Consider the following 16,563-nt stretch of genomic DNA (forward strand, 5'->3'; position numbering starts at 1 on the left):
ATTCATTGCATCAAAAGGGAATTGCGTTTGATGGTATATTGCTGGCTGGTGTGATTGAAGCATGTTTTTTGAACGTTTAAGGAATTCAAGCTTCTGGCAGGAGGTTACACGCAGACCTTGGCTTGCCAATTAACTTTGCATGTGAAGTCTGTTATCTTATGAGCAGCAGAGCGATCTTCTGTTGGATCTGCAGATCTTAAATGACCCTAAGAATAAAGGATTGTATTGCATGGCGAGTTGCATCTCCGAAATACATTGAAGGATTCTAATGCTGGAAGCGCCCAAAGATCAAAGAGTTGACAAATTAAGGTGCTGTCCACTGCACATCACAACTCAGAATAGGGGTTGTTCCCTTACAGAGAAATGAAGTCAGGGTTAACGTCTTTTAATGGGGACTAATCACACAAAATTACATACCATGTATCAATGTACATGGTCCGAAAAATGGTCTCACACGTTAACCTTCACAACAGTAATGGCGATATTAAGAGACAAAGACATAACAGGGTGAAAGAGAGACCTGTGCTTAAATATGGTGAACTCCGTCCTGGCTGCCTTTCTTGTACTTCAATGCCACAATATCATGCTATTTTCAAATCATGGACCATGTCACGAGTGCTGTTTGAGAAAAAAAAAAAGATACCTAGATTTAAAAGGTACAAAACATGCTACTAAATATTAATGCAAGGTTGGAAGCAACTGAACCACTGCATGGTTTTGTGAATCACAGGATGGGAGAAGGAAAAGCCTCTGGGAACATCTCTGACTAGACAATGAGGAAGGTATTGCCTAGGAGCAGGTATGAGAGTAGAGAGAAGAGCTGAGAATACCACAAGGGCTATACATCTATTAGGAGGTGAAGTGTTATGGAATATGATGAGTCCATAGGCCTCATTATAGGAGACTATTGTGACAGCGGAGATATCGCAGAGAAGAAATATGAATGGCCACCTTCCTCTTCAGAAACACAGCGAACAACTTTAAACATTGATAATAGCTTTATGCGACTGCATATAAAAATGTCTGACAAGCCATGGGCTCTGTAGAGGCCTCACAGATTTATTACTCAATGCACTGAATGACCTCTGTCTAAAACGACTGAGACTACATTTCTCTCACTGAAATGTTTAGCAAGTTAAACTACATAAATGCTGCCTGTGGTATCTTGTGGAAGCTTCTGTAGTGGAACCTCCCTTCATTATACTGCAAGTGCTTTCTTCTGGATGGGTTCTAAAGCTGTGGTGTGAGGTATTTTTTTGAGATGTTAGCAGTGTCTCTTTGGACTTTGGCTAAGGTGCTTATTAAAGGATATACTGAATTTACCCACTGCTTATTGAAAACATTTTTCTTTAAACATCACACTTGGGCCCACAGAAAGAAGAATTTGTAGGAGTGTGTTTTGTGAGTTGGACTTCTGTGTGGCATAAGGAGTGGGTGAAAGTACTGAACAAGGATGTTGTCTTGGAAGAGGTAAAAGTCAAGTTAATATCTAGATGGGCGCAAAAGGATTTATGTAAGCTGGGCTTCTGTATAGCTAAAGACGAATTGAGTCTTATGGATGGTTTGTTAACTAGAGGAACTAAACTGATACCTCCGACTCCATTACATAGTAAATTGTCAGAGATAGCACATTAAAGTAACCAGGGAATCAGCAAAATTTTATTTTGACTTTGCAGTGACTACTGGTGGCCAAGCATGGTTTCAGAGGTGGAAAGGACGATTAGAGATTGTATAGCAGGTCACATGAGCAACAAAGCAAGACAACTGAAAACACCGCCAATGATTAGCCACAAAAATCCTAATAGGCCATGATACTATTCATGGCGAAAGGACTATAGTGTACATCTCTGTTCTGGTTTACATATTTTCACTTTAGCCTATGGTGGAATTTGCACATAATGTGGAAACTCAATTTGAAACAGATTTTTTTTAACAGAAGTTTTAATCAGGGAGAGATTTCTAGGAAGCTTGGTCACAATCAATAGGCCAGTTATTTTCACAGGATATGGAAAGGCTTTTACGGAACATAGGATTTGTTGACAATAAAATTGCACTACTTCACCCTGAGGCTAATGGACTCATAGGAAGACTCAATATAAATATAAAAAAATTAATTCAAGTAGCCAAAGATTCTGGTAATTCCTAGATAATGAGGTGGTGAAATGGTTGGTGTGTATATGGCAACTAGAGGAAAGGCTCCCTTTGAATGAGTGAGCGATAGGAGCCCTCACACTCTTTAGCCATTAGCACGGGTATCTGGCTATTGGGACAATTCGGTGTGTTGGGACACAGGGGCAGTAAACAAATGGGAGGTGGCCAAGCAGGAAAGGAGGAAATTTCAGTATGATGTCCGTAAAGCGGTTGCTGTGTCACAAGTGAGTGGGGGATGTCGAAATGATGGACCCATTTCGAATCTGGATCATATTTCTTTGTTTAATTAACTTGAGGCCATTTTGGGACACAAGTTACAAAATATTCTTTAAATCAGCTTTTAAAGGCAAAAATTTCTGTTAATTTACCTTTTTCCTCGCATTTCCTTTTATTTTGTATTTCTGCTTTTGTCTTTTCTTATTGTAGTCAAACTTTGGAGGGAAGATGTGTGGCATCTTGGCGAAGCTTCTGCAGGGGAACCTCCTTTTGTTCTGTTGCAGGAGCTCTCTTCTGGAATGGTTGAGAGGGGTGAGGTATTGTTTGAAATGTTGTCAGTTACTCATTGGAATGTGGCTGAGGTGATTATTAAAGGAGATGCTGAACCTACCTGCTTCTTGTTCAGATAGTATTTCTTAAAGTTCCACATTGCTTGACCTGTTATCTGGGTACTATGGTCCTCAGGGTAACTTGGCAATCTTGGTCAATAGCACCGGATGCTGTCTATGGATACCAGGAACCAGATATTACCAGATGCAGTGATCATGTAGGGGAAGACAGAGCACTTATTGCACTACCCGAAAACATGTTGTAGATGCTGTGCTCAGCACACGTCTGGGTGTCCTTGAGGCTCAGATTCTGCAGGTGTTTCTGCAGTCGCCCACAGAAGTGCACCATGACTTCTGAGGAAAATCAGATGAAACAGCAGCAGTGGAAATGCAGAATGCACACTGAACAAACTTGGCATTTGTTGTATGCCTCATTGACACCATGTTTTGAAGAAAGGGGCCCTTTCTAAGATGGTGGTCTATCCAGAGATTACTCTGAGCTTCTCAAGGTAAGATGAAGTGGCCCTTGTCTTGCAATCTCTGTTTCTCTTAGAATTATATATAAATAGGGATGGATGTGTCACAATTCATTCATTCCCTTATTTCTGTCATGTTCATCATCACCTTGCTACTATCTTTGTCCATGATTTTTAATCCGAACTTTCGGAATTCCCTTGGGATCTTCTGTTGGCTGTGCTGCGCTGGATCTTTTCTCTATCCTAACGTTCCAGTCAGAACAAAACTTTTTAATGTGTGAAACATGTATGATTTATATATACAAACTTTCATTATTGTTAACTGCAAAACAAATCCAAAAAGCGCAACACAAAAAGAACTTCCTCTTTTATCTCACTGATCAACTGATTGTGTCCTATTTCCATATTTACATAACTTGTTGTATCAAAAGTCCTGTAGCATCCGAGTGTCTGATGGCATGTGTGTCACTGAAGACATCACTTACATGGGCAAGACAGCTGCTGCTCAGAAATGCAGTCAGAGAACTCTTCAAGGCTTGTCAATACATTCAAATACTATAGCTTCTCTTATAAACATAACCTCACAGGCTCCTCACTGCTCTACCCCCGCTCAGCACAGTACTCACAACTCAAACAACTTGAATACTGTTCAATGGCCACCTCCTTACAGAAACTATGCATGCACGTTTACACACCTGAGCCTCACTCTTAGTTGCCTATATGAAGTTCCCAAAATCTATCTGATAAAAGTTGCATTAAAAATAAAAAAATTATTTTTATAAAGTTTCTTACAAGTAGCAATGTAGAAACTCCACTATTTGGTTATAAAATAGATTTTTCTTCTAAATAACTAGGCAAATAAACTCATACATTGCTGTTCTGCATTAGCCTACAATGCTTTGGGGTAGTGTATACTACTTTGCAGGTCTTTAAAGTATGTAATATTTTTCCAGTGTTTACCACATTTAACCTCGAAACTCCACTTTAAAAGTTACGCTAGTTTTGTATGTCTGGACAAATATACTGTGCTCTGCACTACTTCAAGAAGAAAACAAGTGACACCTATCTGAATCTCCAATATTTTCTGAAATGTAGAGTACTCCTGAGCACTTCATAAGTTTGAGATTCTCTACGAAGTTCCTATCTTACAGGAGATGTCGGAACACACCCTGCATGCACTGTAGTTTCTAGACTGCTCACTCATAGTATGTTAAAGAAAATTTTGCATGTTTGGGATCATTCTAAGCAGTAAATTCCAAGAAGGGCAAGTATCAATGGCACTGTTGTCTGGCAGCTATTTTGCCAATCACTGAATTGGCTGTATGTGAGGACCACTGATTATACTAATAAGCAATAGATACGAAAAACCATACATCTAAATTTTAAATCCACTAGGGAAGACAGCACAAATGCAGCATACCGGCCACAGCATTTATTACCACAATCGGACGGCCAATTCAAACAGATTCGGCAGTTATGCCTTGCTCTCGGGAAAACTGACATCAGCAAGGCATAAGCATCAATACGTGTCGATAATAAACAATGTGTCAAGTATACTGCATTTGTGCTGTCTTCCCTGGTAGGGGCCGGGAAAAAGGGAGAGCCCACAAATGCAAGATTTCCATGCATTTTCTACAGACTGTTTTGGAAAGCGATATCCCAAAAACGGCTCAACAGAATTACACAAAATTTGTCAGGAAGCATGATTTGATGAAAATCTGTTAAGTAGTTTAAGAGGTATTAAAGATCAAAAATATTTGTATATCTGGATGGTTGGGTTCAAAGGACTACTGGGAAAGTCCCTCTAACCCAATTTAAATATAAAAATAGAACGGCCTTTTTGGCCAAGGGGGCTTTTTTCCCTCTTGAGCTAATACGCTAGCCTGCCTGCAACATGAAGAAAAATAATGCAGGCAGTCATTACAGGACTCGGGGACTTAGCCCCCTGTTCTGAAGTTATATGTAAAAACTAATGTAAGGGGGCACTATTTATATTTATTTATTTTTAAATCCCACGATCCCGCAAAACACCTGCAGGATCACAGCATGCCAAAAGGAAAACAAAAAGGAATTGCAGCTAGGAGATGCTGTGAATTACAAAGGGGAGGGGGTACGTTCCTTCCCACCGAGCCTCTTTGAGCCCCCGGGGCCAAAGTATAAACAAAAGGGGGGGGGGGGGGCGCGACCCCCTGCCTGGAGCCATTATGACCCTAGGGACCCCTGGGCCACTACTTTATTAAACGAGCATTTGTAAAGCAATAGGTCTCGCAATTGCGAGAGTTTGGGCTATTGGCATTGTAAATGACAATGCCCTTTATTTATGGGTGTTGAACACCTGTAAGCAGTGCATAAACACTCCCCTCCCTTTTTTGCGGAATCCAGTCCCCTAACCTCATTTGACATATCAGCCCTGGGGATTGGGGGTCCCCACCAAACAAAAATCCTTATGGGTTATTCCTCCTTTTATTGGAGCCCCAGAGAAACTAGACTTGACCACGAAAGTGCTTGTTCATCCCGCTGACGAAGGCTAAGGGCTCCAGCTATCTGTGAGTCCTCCACTGATGACATAAGCATGCCTTTCATATACTGATGTCATAAATTAGGACAAGTGGAGAAAGGAGAGTTTTTCCCAGCAGGGATCAGCAAAATCAATTTTGTTGCTGTCTAATGGGGTAATAGTGGTCCCTGAAACCAAACGATAGAGCAAAAAATGAATATAGTCAAAATTGAAACTATATTATAGCCAATGTCCAGCCGGGCATGGCATCTTTAATAAGTAGAGGTTCTTAACAGTGAACCAAGAAATGTAAGTAGCACCTAACACTCCTTTGAGGCCTCCTTCTACTTTCTCCCCGTCGGCCAATATGGTCCCACCGGAGATTTCCACCTTTGAAAAGTTGGTATTAAATGACCTATCACAACTGGCCAAAGAACACCACTATATTCCTTACAATATCTCGCTGGCAGAAAAATCAGCACTTCAGACTCTTAAGAATAACAACACGATAGTCATCAAACCTGCTGATAAAGGGGGTGGAATAGTACTCCAGGAAACCACTACCTACAGAAACGAAATATTAAGACAGCTAGGGAATACAGATCACTACTGTAGACTACCCACTAACCCCACTAACGAACTTAAACAAATTATCCATCAAACCACCAAATCTGGTCTAGATGAAGGTTTCCTTTCTAAACTCGAATACCAGTTTTTGAATGCTAAGGCTCCTCGAATACCAGTTATTTACACCCTACCCAAAATTCACAAGGACACTGAACACCCCCCTGGACGTCCTATCGTCTCCGGTTGCGGCTCCATTCTAGAGCCACTAGGCCTATATGTAGATTTTTTCATAAAGGAGTTCGTCCCATCTACACCATATTATGTCAGAGACAGTATGCAGATGATTACATTGGTAGAAAACCACATTTTTGATCCCTCGACTGATACACTCTGCACTCTCGATGTTGAGTCTCTTTACACTAACATCCCCCAACGAGATGCATTGCTCATTATTGAAAAAACTTTAGAGACACGCACCAGACCACACGCAGTTCCAACCATTTTTATTTTGCAACTTCTTGAGATCTGCTTGACCAGGAATTTCTTTTTGTTTGACGGGCATTACTATCAGCAAACTAAAGGAACATCGATGGGAGCAGTTTTTGCACCGAATCTGGCGATCCTTTACATGAATGCTCTGGAGACGAACTGTATACTGGTCCCACTCAATCCTTTTTTCTCTGCCATGTCACTCTGGAAACGATACATAGACGATATTTTCCTTATTTGGCATGACACCCAGACAATGCTCGAAAATTTCCTTCACTGGCTGAACAACAACTGTGGTGGTTTGAAATTCACACTCACACACAACAAAATATCCATTCCTTTTCTTGACCTCAATATAATTCACAGAGATGGGTATCTGATCACTAGCCTGTTCAGAAAACCAACTGAGCGTAATACTCTGTTGAAATACAGCAGCAACCATCCCAGAGCTCTTAGAGACTCCCTTCCCTATTCTCAGTATCTCCGCATCAGACGCAATTGCACCCTTAAGGAGGATTATTTCAGGGAAGCTAAAGTATTAAGCAACAAATTAACCTCCAGAGGCTATCCCAAAAGACTGATCCGAAACTCCCTCAAAAGAGCTTGGTACTGTCCCAGGGACACTCTCTTGGAACCCAAAAACAAAAAATCAGAGAATCGCATAGTATGCGTTACAACTTTTTCCCTCTCCTCACACAAACTACGGAAAAGCATTCTGAAGCATTGGAGTGTAGTTAATGCTGGAATACTTAACCTAGAGAAACCTCTCTTTGCTTTTAAGAAAAACAAGAACATTAAGGACCACTTGGTCAGAGCAGCCCTCCCTAGCACCACAAACACGGGTACCCTTCATGACCATTGGTCGTTACCATCTGTGACTGGTCATAATAAATGTGGCAATTGTTCTGTATGTGGTTTTACCAATGACTGCAAGGAATTTGTATATGGAAATATACGTAAACCACTCACACAATTCAGTAACTGTAACACCTGTAATGTGATTTATGCTATCTTATGTCCCTGCGATATGATTTACATAGGTCAGACCACACAAAAAATCCGGGTACGAATTTGCCAGCACAGAAGCAGATTAAGATGCAAAACTCCAAACGCTCCATTGGTCGAACATTTTGAGGCCAAGGGCCACACTGAGAATGAAATACGCTGGACCGTAATCTCTGTAGTGAAGATCCCACCCAGGGGCGCTGATCTGGCCCAACTGTTGAACAAAGAAGAATTGAAATGGATTCTCAAGACAGGAAGCATACACGGAGGGCTGAATCGCCTTGAGGACTGGACCGCTTTGCTATGAACCTTTTTTGGATTCATTTCACTCTACAATTTTCTGAACAATGACTAATACCTAATCTGGGTCACACCCTCGTGGGTACCACACCTCGTTGCCAGGCTCCGTGAACAATGTTATTCGTTTCCCATTACAGGATGTCTGATGGTTATTGTTCCACCTAAATTATATGTTTGATTTATATGTATATATATAAGGCAAATCCTTTACAGTATGCGGTTTACGGGTATCATTCACTGTCTTGATATATTCCTCTTCTCTTCTATTCACCCTTCTACTCGCCGGCTACTTTTCTCATCATCTAATCACCCTTCCAACATGGCGCCTTGATTCTACCGACTATCGCCTTCTCACTCGCACGTCGTTGCTCCCTGATCACATGATCTACCATGTGACCACCCACATGACCTTAAACACCTACATTACGTAGCATCACATCTCTACCTCCACAGTTTATCCGGCATCGTCCGAACACACTGCATGGCATCGTCCGAACACACTGCATGGCCACGGAACCCATTTCTTCCAGTTTATTGAGGTAAGCCTTGCCACTACGGACCCGCGATCCGGATGTCCCGCTCTTTATACTCGGATCCTTATTTCTTTTACTTTCTTTCACCAGACCTATCCGTGTCCTTCTTCCTGGAAGTATTTGTCCGTAGGTAAGCCCTTCATTCACGGCATGTCCTACGCAATCACCTCCACGCTTCGCCCCTCTAATATTATCCATTTCTTCACAGGCATTTTCCTACCTTAAACTCTTATCTTTCACGCAACGTTGCCAGATCGCGAATCGGCACCTTCTCCGTTGCCTCCATGGCAACATGAGGTAATCCCCCATCCACTCACCCCCACTCCACTGCCGTTCCTTGTCACCCCTCTCATTACCCTTCAGATACCACAGGCTTCTTCACTTAGCACCCTCGTACGCCTCACGGGTTCACAGCGCACCGCGCAACAAGTGATAGTGACTAGCATACCACGGCTGGCATGAGGTCTTTTACATTTCTATAGCGTTACCTTTAAACAGCGTTTATTTCCGTATTTCTGCTTAGACATTGGCTGCCATAAGACAAATGCTCGCTATGTCACTTCTGCATGAGAATGCACACTGGAACGAGCCCCTGATCTGACGTAGTGCCATTTTTTGATGCGAAATGTTATGTTTATATGTAAATACAAATCGATTGATTGTTATTTTCTTTTTCCTTTTTCCCTTCCCTCCCCTTTTAATTTTTTCCATATTTATGTTGGTTTCACGTTTGCCTTATTGTCCGATGTTCACTCAGGCATTCTAAATAAGGGCAATTTAACTAATTAAGTCCTGATGATGATCCTGTATCTCTCTCATAAGGATCGAAACGCCGTCGACTCTGTTGCCCACCCTACACCTTAAATATTGCTGTATGTAATATAGTGTGAAGGTGGCAATGTGAATACCAGATGTTTCGCTATTCATTATTTCTAAAAAGAAACATCAATGTAATTGCCTGAATGTGTTTTATCATTTTCTGTCAACTTGGTATGTAAGTCATAGGATACAGGCTTGTGTCCCACCGAAATTCTACTTACATTTCTTGGTTCACTGTTAAGAACCTCTACTTATTAAAGATGCCATGCCCGGCTGGACATTGGCTATAATATAGTTTCAATTTTGACTATATTCATTTTTTGCTCTATCGTTTGGTTTCAGGGACCACTGTTTCCTGTAATACGTATCTACCCTAGGTCCCTGTCTAATTCCTTTGGGTGCCCTTGTCCCTCTTTTGATATAGTCTAATGGGGTAATGGCAAAGCCTACTGTGCACTTAATGGAGCTGCTGAAAGTGGGGCTTATGATGGGAATTGCACTGTCAGAGGTTAATGTAAGCACTCAATACCAAACCTTTCCCACTCTTCATGTTATCGCAAGGTTCTATATTATCGTGACCCATGCATGTGCGAAACAGTGTTTGAATGCACACAACTCTACCAATGTTTAGGGACTGACACTGCCATCAGGAACAATGATGGTGACATGCATGGCTTCATCTATAGATACTTCTGATAAATGAGCTTTCTTTCAAACATCGATACTGAAAACACATGGTTAGATTGGAATTTTAATAAGGTAACAGCTATAATACTTACTTAATGTATTCTACTGTAAATGTCACATTGTTATCATTTGAGTATTCCCAGTCCCACTGAACAATAAAATCTGTATTTACAGCATTGACCCGTACATTTTTTGGTCGAGATTTCAAAACTAGAAAACGGGGAAAAACAAAATGTTTTAGTGAATGAGTCCACAATAAATAGAGGCAGCAAACAAACTGAAACAGAAGAATATTGAAATGAAAGAAAGTTCCTCATTCTGAACACAAAATAAATATTCATAATCGTACAGCAAGTTTCTATTACATGGTTACGCGTATCTGTGCAACAGAATTCAGAGTTAAATTTATATAACACTTCAACTAAACACATGTGGGCCGTATTGTTGGCCCATTCATTTTCTAAAAACTTTATTGGGTTCATACATATAACCAATCATCCACGGAACCCAAAGTATACCAAACAAATGTTGTAGGGGAAGTTCTTCAAATGATGCAATGAAGATTAATCTCAGACTGGTGCCATAAATACAATACATTATTGGATACAGCACACTGAAATAATAACATACAGAATAATCTGATAGAGAGGGAACATTGGTAATGTAATCAGGTACCCCAAAAAAGCAAATTAATTTACATATACTGGAACAGTATGAAGCATACATCTCTGAGGTAAATGCATACATTTCAGGAGTGCCAGTTTTAAGATAGTAAATCATGCATATTTAGCACAATATCCCATACACTGAGCCCAGGGAGACCCTACTGTGATACATGTCAGACAGCTCTGAAGATACTCTCTACCACAGCCCACCTGTGTAAATCAAGAAGCCAGCAACAGAAATGCAGCTGCTGTTAGATGCACCACTCAGTCATAACTGTGACCAGCAAGAACGTAGTAATTAACTCCCTCCATGTTTTAACCTGCACTAGTCCCTGGAGACAAAATTTCAGCAATAGCAGTCAACCAGATACTTACAACAGAAAAGTCATTGCACTCCTACAAATGACGGAACTAATCCTGAAGTCTAGCCAAGATAAATAAACCCACCCAGATTCAATCCAGCTTTTAGGAGAGTAAGATTAATGTTAAGCATCATCTGAAGTCTCAGAAGTAAGTTCTGACCATTACATTTATGGCCATTCCTAACTTTTGTTGGCAAGCTTTACTCTGTGATAGACCCCACTGTGAATCCGAATGATTCAGGGTTCTAACTTCTCTGCTTACAAATCCACCAAAAGACAAACCCAAATCTGTTCTTTTAGGCGACATTAATGTTCACTTTGACGTCACTTTTGATCCAACATCACAGAAATGTACACAACTATTAATGCTATACATTTTTATAATGCCAGATCCACCCACGCAGGAGGGCCTTGGCATGATATTTTGGTTGATAGCCCATCTTGTTCTCTGCAGCCTGATGTCCTTGTCGGCCGGTCAGACTATAAATTCTTCCTTTTGTTTGGCCCCTTATGGAGCCCACTGCTGCTTCTGCTTGTAACAGTAAAGTTATCTTTGTTGGATTCTGGACGCACCATTAGTGAACTGTCTGGGGCACAGGGGCAGGAGTAAAAAGGTTCATCTTGTTTCTGACATTTGATGGAGAGAATGAATGACTTGGTGGTGGTCTGATGATTGAGGAGTCATTTACTGTGAGGAGTGATGCAGGAGTTGCTAAGACATTCCGCACAAAACCTTTGATGTATGTTGGTTTCTGGCTTTGTTGTTGCAGATCATATTCATTGAGCAATATCCCTGAAGTACAAATCAAGACCTCAGCAACATACTTTAAAAATTAAAACTTCCAAACTCCTAGACCAAAATAATGCCATTCTATTTAAGAAACCATCAATCTTAATTTGAAAAACACAATTTAAAGGTACTCAGCAAACCACTAAAGAGAATGAAAATACTTCTGTGGCTAGAATGTCACTGAAAGAAATCTTTATCTCCAACCATTAATTCTATCCTCAGAAACTCTAGAAATCTTACAAAGAAAACCTCTTAAATGCCATGGGCACAACTGAAAGAAGACACAAATCCGACAAAGAAACTACCTGTCATCCTTGAGCCCCAACTAACTCCAACATCCAATAATACTTCCCTCACCCGTGACTGCTGCCTGGACCTTGCCACCTCCGTGCATAAAAACATGGTGAAGATCATGGAAGGAATCGAGTCTAAAACACCTCTAACTACTTTCTTCTCAATGAACGTTAAGCAGAAGCTTCTGAAAAACAGCTAGCCCTTTTCCCTCATTACCAACTCTACACTGGAGTGTGTCACTTCTCACACTCGAGCCTCTAGCTATGGTGCTGACTTCTTATCGTCCTCCTTGGCTAAAACCTCTTAATCACACACTGGGCAAAGTCATTCCCTACTACTTCTCTCATGGTGACATTCTGCACAATAATAAACAAGCTTTGACAAAGCCAACAGGTCTGTGTTGACCACCAGCCTTTTGGCTTAGTTAATGCATGTTTTTTTTTTAGATGGTTTTTGGAAAACTTTATTGCTAGGGAAGCTGCCGGCCCTCAATGAAAAACAATTGTGTGAAAGTAAAAAGATTTTGGTCTCTTAAAGCACACATTGCCATAGCAGTCCCTGGAACTTAGGAGAGCAATATTGTGTGTGGATGTGTATCTTGTGAAAGAGCAGAATCCGTCACCGACAGTTGTTGGTCAAAGACTGAAGTGAGCTGACCCATTGTTCAATACTGTAGGGTGCAATAGGTGGAAGACAAATGTCAATGTCACAATAACAGACCAAAGGGTGATGAGAGCTGCCTGAACGCACCTGGAATTAAGTATATTGTAAATATAATTTCATTAAAATCAAAATACCATTTCTACAGATCTAAAAAGGTACAGGAAGTAAAAAAATACTCAAGCGGACTCCAAACAAGCTGACAACTACCACTCCATTTCTTACATCCCTTTTGTTACCATGCTCCTTAGAGTTGCACTGCAGAACAACTCAACCAACACACAAACTACTCCCTTCTAAATAATATCAGATTTGGATTAAGAAATGTACACAGCACTGAAACTACTATACTAAAAGTGATGGGTGATGCAGCTCAAACTGAAGCCTAAAAAAACTAAATTACTCCTCATCAAATCAGTTGTCGAAAAAGGATCGGTATCCAAGTGGAAATAGAATGTGCCCTAGAAAAATAGGAATTTGTAGTAAAACAGTTAACAATGTCAAATCCTACACAAATTGAACCCAGCTACACATACACATCACAACCAGATGTCCCTTCAAAACACCAAGCATATAAGACTAAACAACAAATTAAAATATCTATTTAGCACATTGAAAATATAAACCAGAAATTACAATCTTTACTGCAACTCAACCCTCCATCTCAAAGTTTCAACTTCCAGGAAAGGTTCTACCCACTCCTGCTTGTTCTTTTACAATGCACCCAAAATGAGAATCAAAATACCATTCGAAATCAAACAAGTCAAATCTCTCATGATATTTATAAAGAAACTGAAAAAACACCTACATAAAAAGCACAGTAATAAGTAATCCTTAATCTCTTTCGCTCACTCTCATACATGGTATTCTAATGTCCTCTATCCCCCCCCCTAGCAATATACCATACACCTCATAGATCCCTGACTTCCTTTTCTAACCTCCCTATTGTATCTCTTCCCTCTCTGCACCCATAATAGGCACACTGTAGGTAATAACACCCTTGGCTGTGTCTTCCATTCCTGCTTGGGTACCCAGACAGTGCAGTTTAGCGAATGCTTGCAGGCTATCTATGAGTGGAAGAGAGAGAGATTTCCCTTGAAATTGATGGATTTGGTGAGGTTCACCTGCTCCTAAAAACCTGTTTAAAAGGTTCTTGCTAGTTATTCCATCTGCTTAAAATGCACTTGCAGTCATTTCTTCTTAAACTACCCAGTTGGGCTCTGGGTAAATATTCACTATACATCTCTGCAGTCTAGTCTGACAAACTCAAAACAGTCCTAAATGTAGCAGTCTGCTGGACAAACAAAAATACGACCAATTCTCAAAGACCCTCTAGAACCAAAATTGAGAAGCACATATTACAGCAAAAATGTGTGTATTTTCAGAACTCATAAGGTAATGTTTGGAGCCCGGGGGATTGCAGCTATGGCTATTATTATCCTTGTAGAGGCATTCCAAACTGACAAAGGTTTTTAGCATTATTACTGGTAACCCTGCCTGATGTCCTGACATGATCACTGCTACTATCCTTGCATATGGTGACCTCCAATGTAATCTTGTCTGTTGGGATCACTATTACAACACTAATATTATCAGTAGTTCGGGATGATTTTCATGGAATATAAGTAGTTCTAAATACTGAAAAGGTTGGATACCCCTACTCTAGAATATTAAGCGGCACCCTGTTCAGCAATATACTGACCTTGTTCAGCAATATAATAGAAAGCACATCAGGCGACTCTGGCTCTGCGAATGCCGGGTATGTGTGCGAGCAGAAGGCAGGTCGATCAGGGGTTTATGGTCAGGGTGTGGAAATTGATGCAGCTGTTGAGGTAAGAGGGAACTACATTGTACTTGACTGTAGTGAGTGAGGAATTTTAAGAGGGTGCATTTGTTGACGCGCAGCCAGTGGAGCTCTTCAAGATGATGTGTGTGTGGGGTGGGAGCATGTGTGAGTGGCCGCTGTGCTTTTTATGACCTGAAGTGTTGTGGTCAGTTGGGTGGTGATGCCGACAGAGTGTGTAGCTGTAGTCCGTAGTGCGGGTGATGAGGGCCTGGGTGACGGCTCTTCATATGCTGTCTGAGGTCCATTTAAAGACTTTTGTGAGGATCTTCAGGGTGTAGGAACAGGAGGAAACAGCACTGATTAGGCTAGTCATTTAGAGTTGGTAGTCCACGACTATACCCCGTTTTTTGGTTTGACTAGCCGGGCATGTATAGGTCTGAGATCTGCTACCCACCGACGAGAGATCTATATGGAAATGTTCTTGCTGAAGAGTACCACTTCTGTTTTGTCTGAGCTGATTTTAGGACAGTTGAACTCCGTCCTGCTGGCAACCTTGGACTTGTAGGAGAGGAAGATTGTGTTGGATGTTTCGTTGTAGAGGGAAGGGATGCCCTAGGTGTCACTGGCAAAGGAGATGATGTTGAATCCATGAGGCTGAATGATGCTGGCGAACGATGCCATCTCGGTGTTGCACAGCGTGGGCTGAGAGATGAACCTTGGTGTTCTCCGCACAAGAGGTTGGCCGTGGCTGCGGTGTAGGTGGCTGGCCTTAGTTAGTAAGTACATACGGTGAGGAAGGAGCAGATCCAGCAGAGGGTGAGCCCTCATAGGCAGACTTTATTGAGTTGTTGAAGTAGGATGGGTTGGGAAACAGTGTTATAAGACCTTAAAGCTCTTTTATCAAATTGGGTCCACTTTTATTGCAGGGCAGGCTTCAGCCTTAGGCATTATCACCCAAATAGCCAACTACATTGTGCATCCAGACTTCTTGGCTTGTTTCATATTTGAGGAAACGGACACCAAGAGGCATATTTTCTTCTTTTGCTGTCTTGCAAATCACATCCAGATTCAACTTCAGTTAATTAGTGACTATATATACTTTAGAGAGGAAATTTCCGCAGTTGTAGGTGCCCACTTTACAATTTTGCTAAATGTGTCTTTGCACCAAGAAGTATCCAGATAAATGTGTGCTTTAAACATTTCTAATTCACCCTCTAAAAGCAGGGTTAAAAATCTAGCATGTCCATCCCGTTGGACTGGCTAAAATGTTGATAATGTGGATTGGCACCAGCATCTGGGTATTTCTCAATTTACTCATTGCTTGTTGTTTTTGAATCAGGAATGGGTCCATATTTGTTCTCTCAATTATTGTTTTTCACTAGAATTTTTTTTATGGAACTTTCCTTTCAAAGAGGTGTTCTGCTTGGGTTTTCGGATCAGATAGAACCCGCTCATCAGAGCCTCACTAACCCAGCCAGAACGTTACCCCCTCCCTCTCCCTAGGGCCTATCTACAATAGGTAACCACATATATCTTACCACCTAAGGACAGGGAATTCCTACTATACATACCAAGACCTCTTATAATCGGCGGCCTCGCGATCCCATACGGATCCAGACCTCTCTGCCCATACGACAGTATCACAAGTGGCGGCCTCGCGATCCCCTACGAATCCAGACCTCTCTGCCCATACGACAGTATCACAAGTGGCGGCCTCGCGATCCCATACGAATCCAGACCTCTCTACCCAGACGGCAGTCTCAGCACAATCGGCGGCCTCGCGATCCCATACGGATCCAGACCTCTCTGCCCATACGACAGTCTCAGCACAATAGGCGGCCTCGCGATCCCATACGGATCCAGACCTCTCTGCCCATACGACAGTATCACAAGTGGCGGCCTCGCGATCCCATACGAATCCAGACCTCTCTACCCAG

The 16,563-nt window shown here is 41.5% G+C and overlaps 1 protein-coding gene across 1 annotated transcript in view; it reads right to left on the bottom strand.

The window, feature by feature from the left end:
- Positions 1 to 16,563, bottom strand: part of IFNAR1 (interferon alpha and beta receptor subunit 1) — a 229,840-nt gene that overhangs the window by 96,715 nt on the left and 116,562 nt on the right. Inside the window, exon 6 of the mRNA XM_085621378.1 lies at positions 10,162 to 10,279. Within this exon, the coding sequence (XP_085477504.1) occupies positions 10,162 to 10,279 (118 nt within the window). The remainder of the gene's footprint in view (positions 1 to 10,161; positions 10,280 to 16,563) is intronic.

This window comes from Triturus cristatus, chromosome 8 (genome assembly GCF_964204655.1).
Source record: "Triturus cristatus chromosome 8, aTriCri1.1, whole genome shotgun sequence".
Lineage (NCBI taxonomy): Eukaryota > Metazoa > Chordata > Amphibia > Caudata > Salamandridae > Triturus > Triturus cristatus.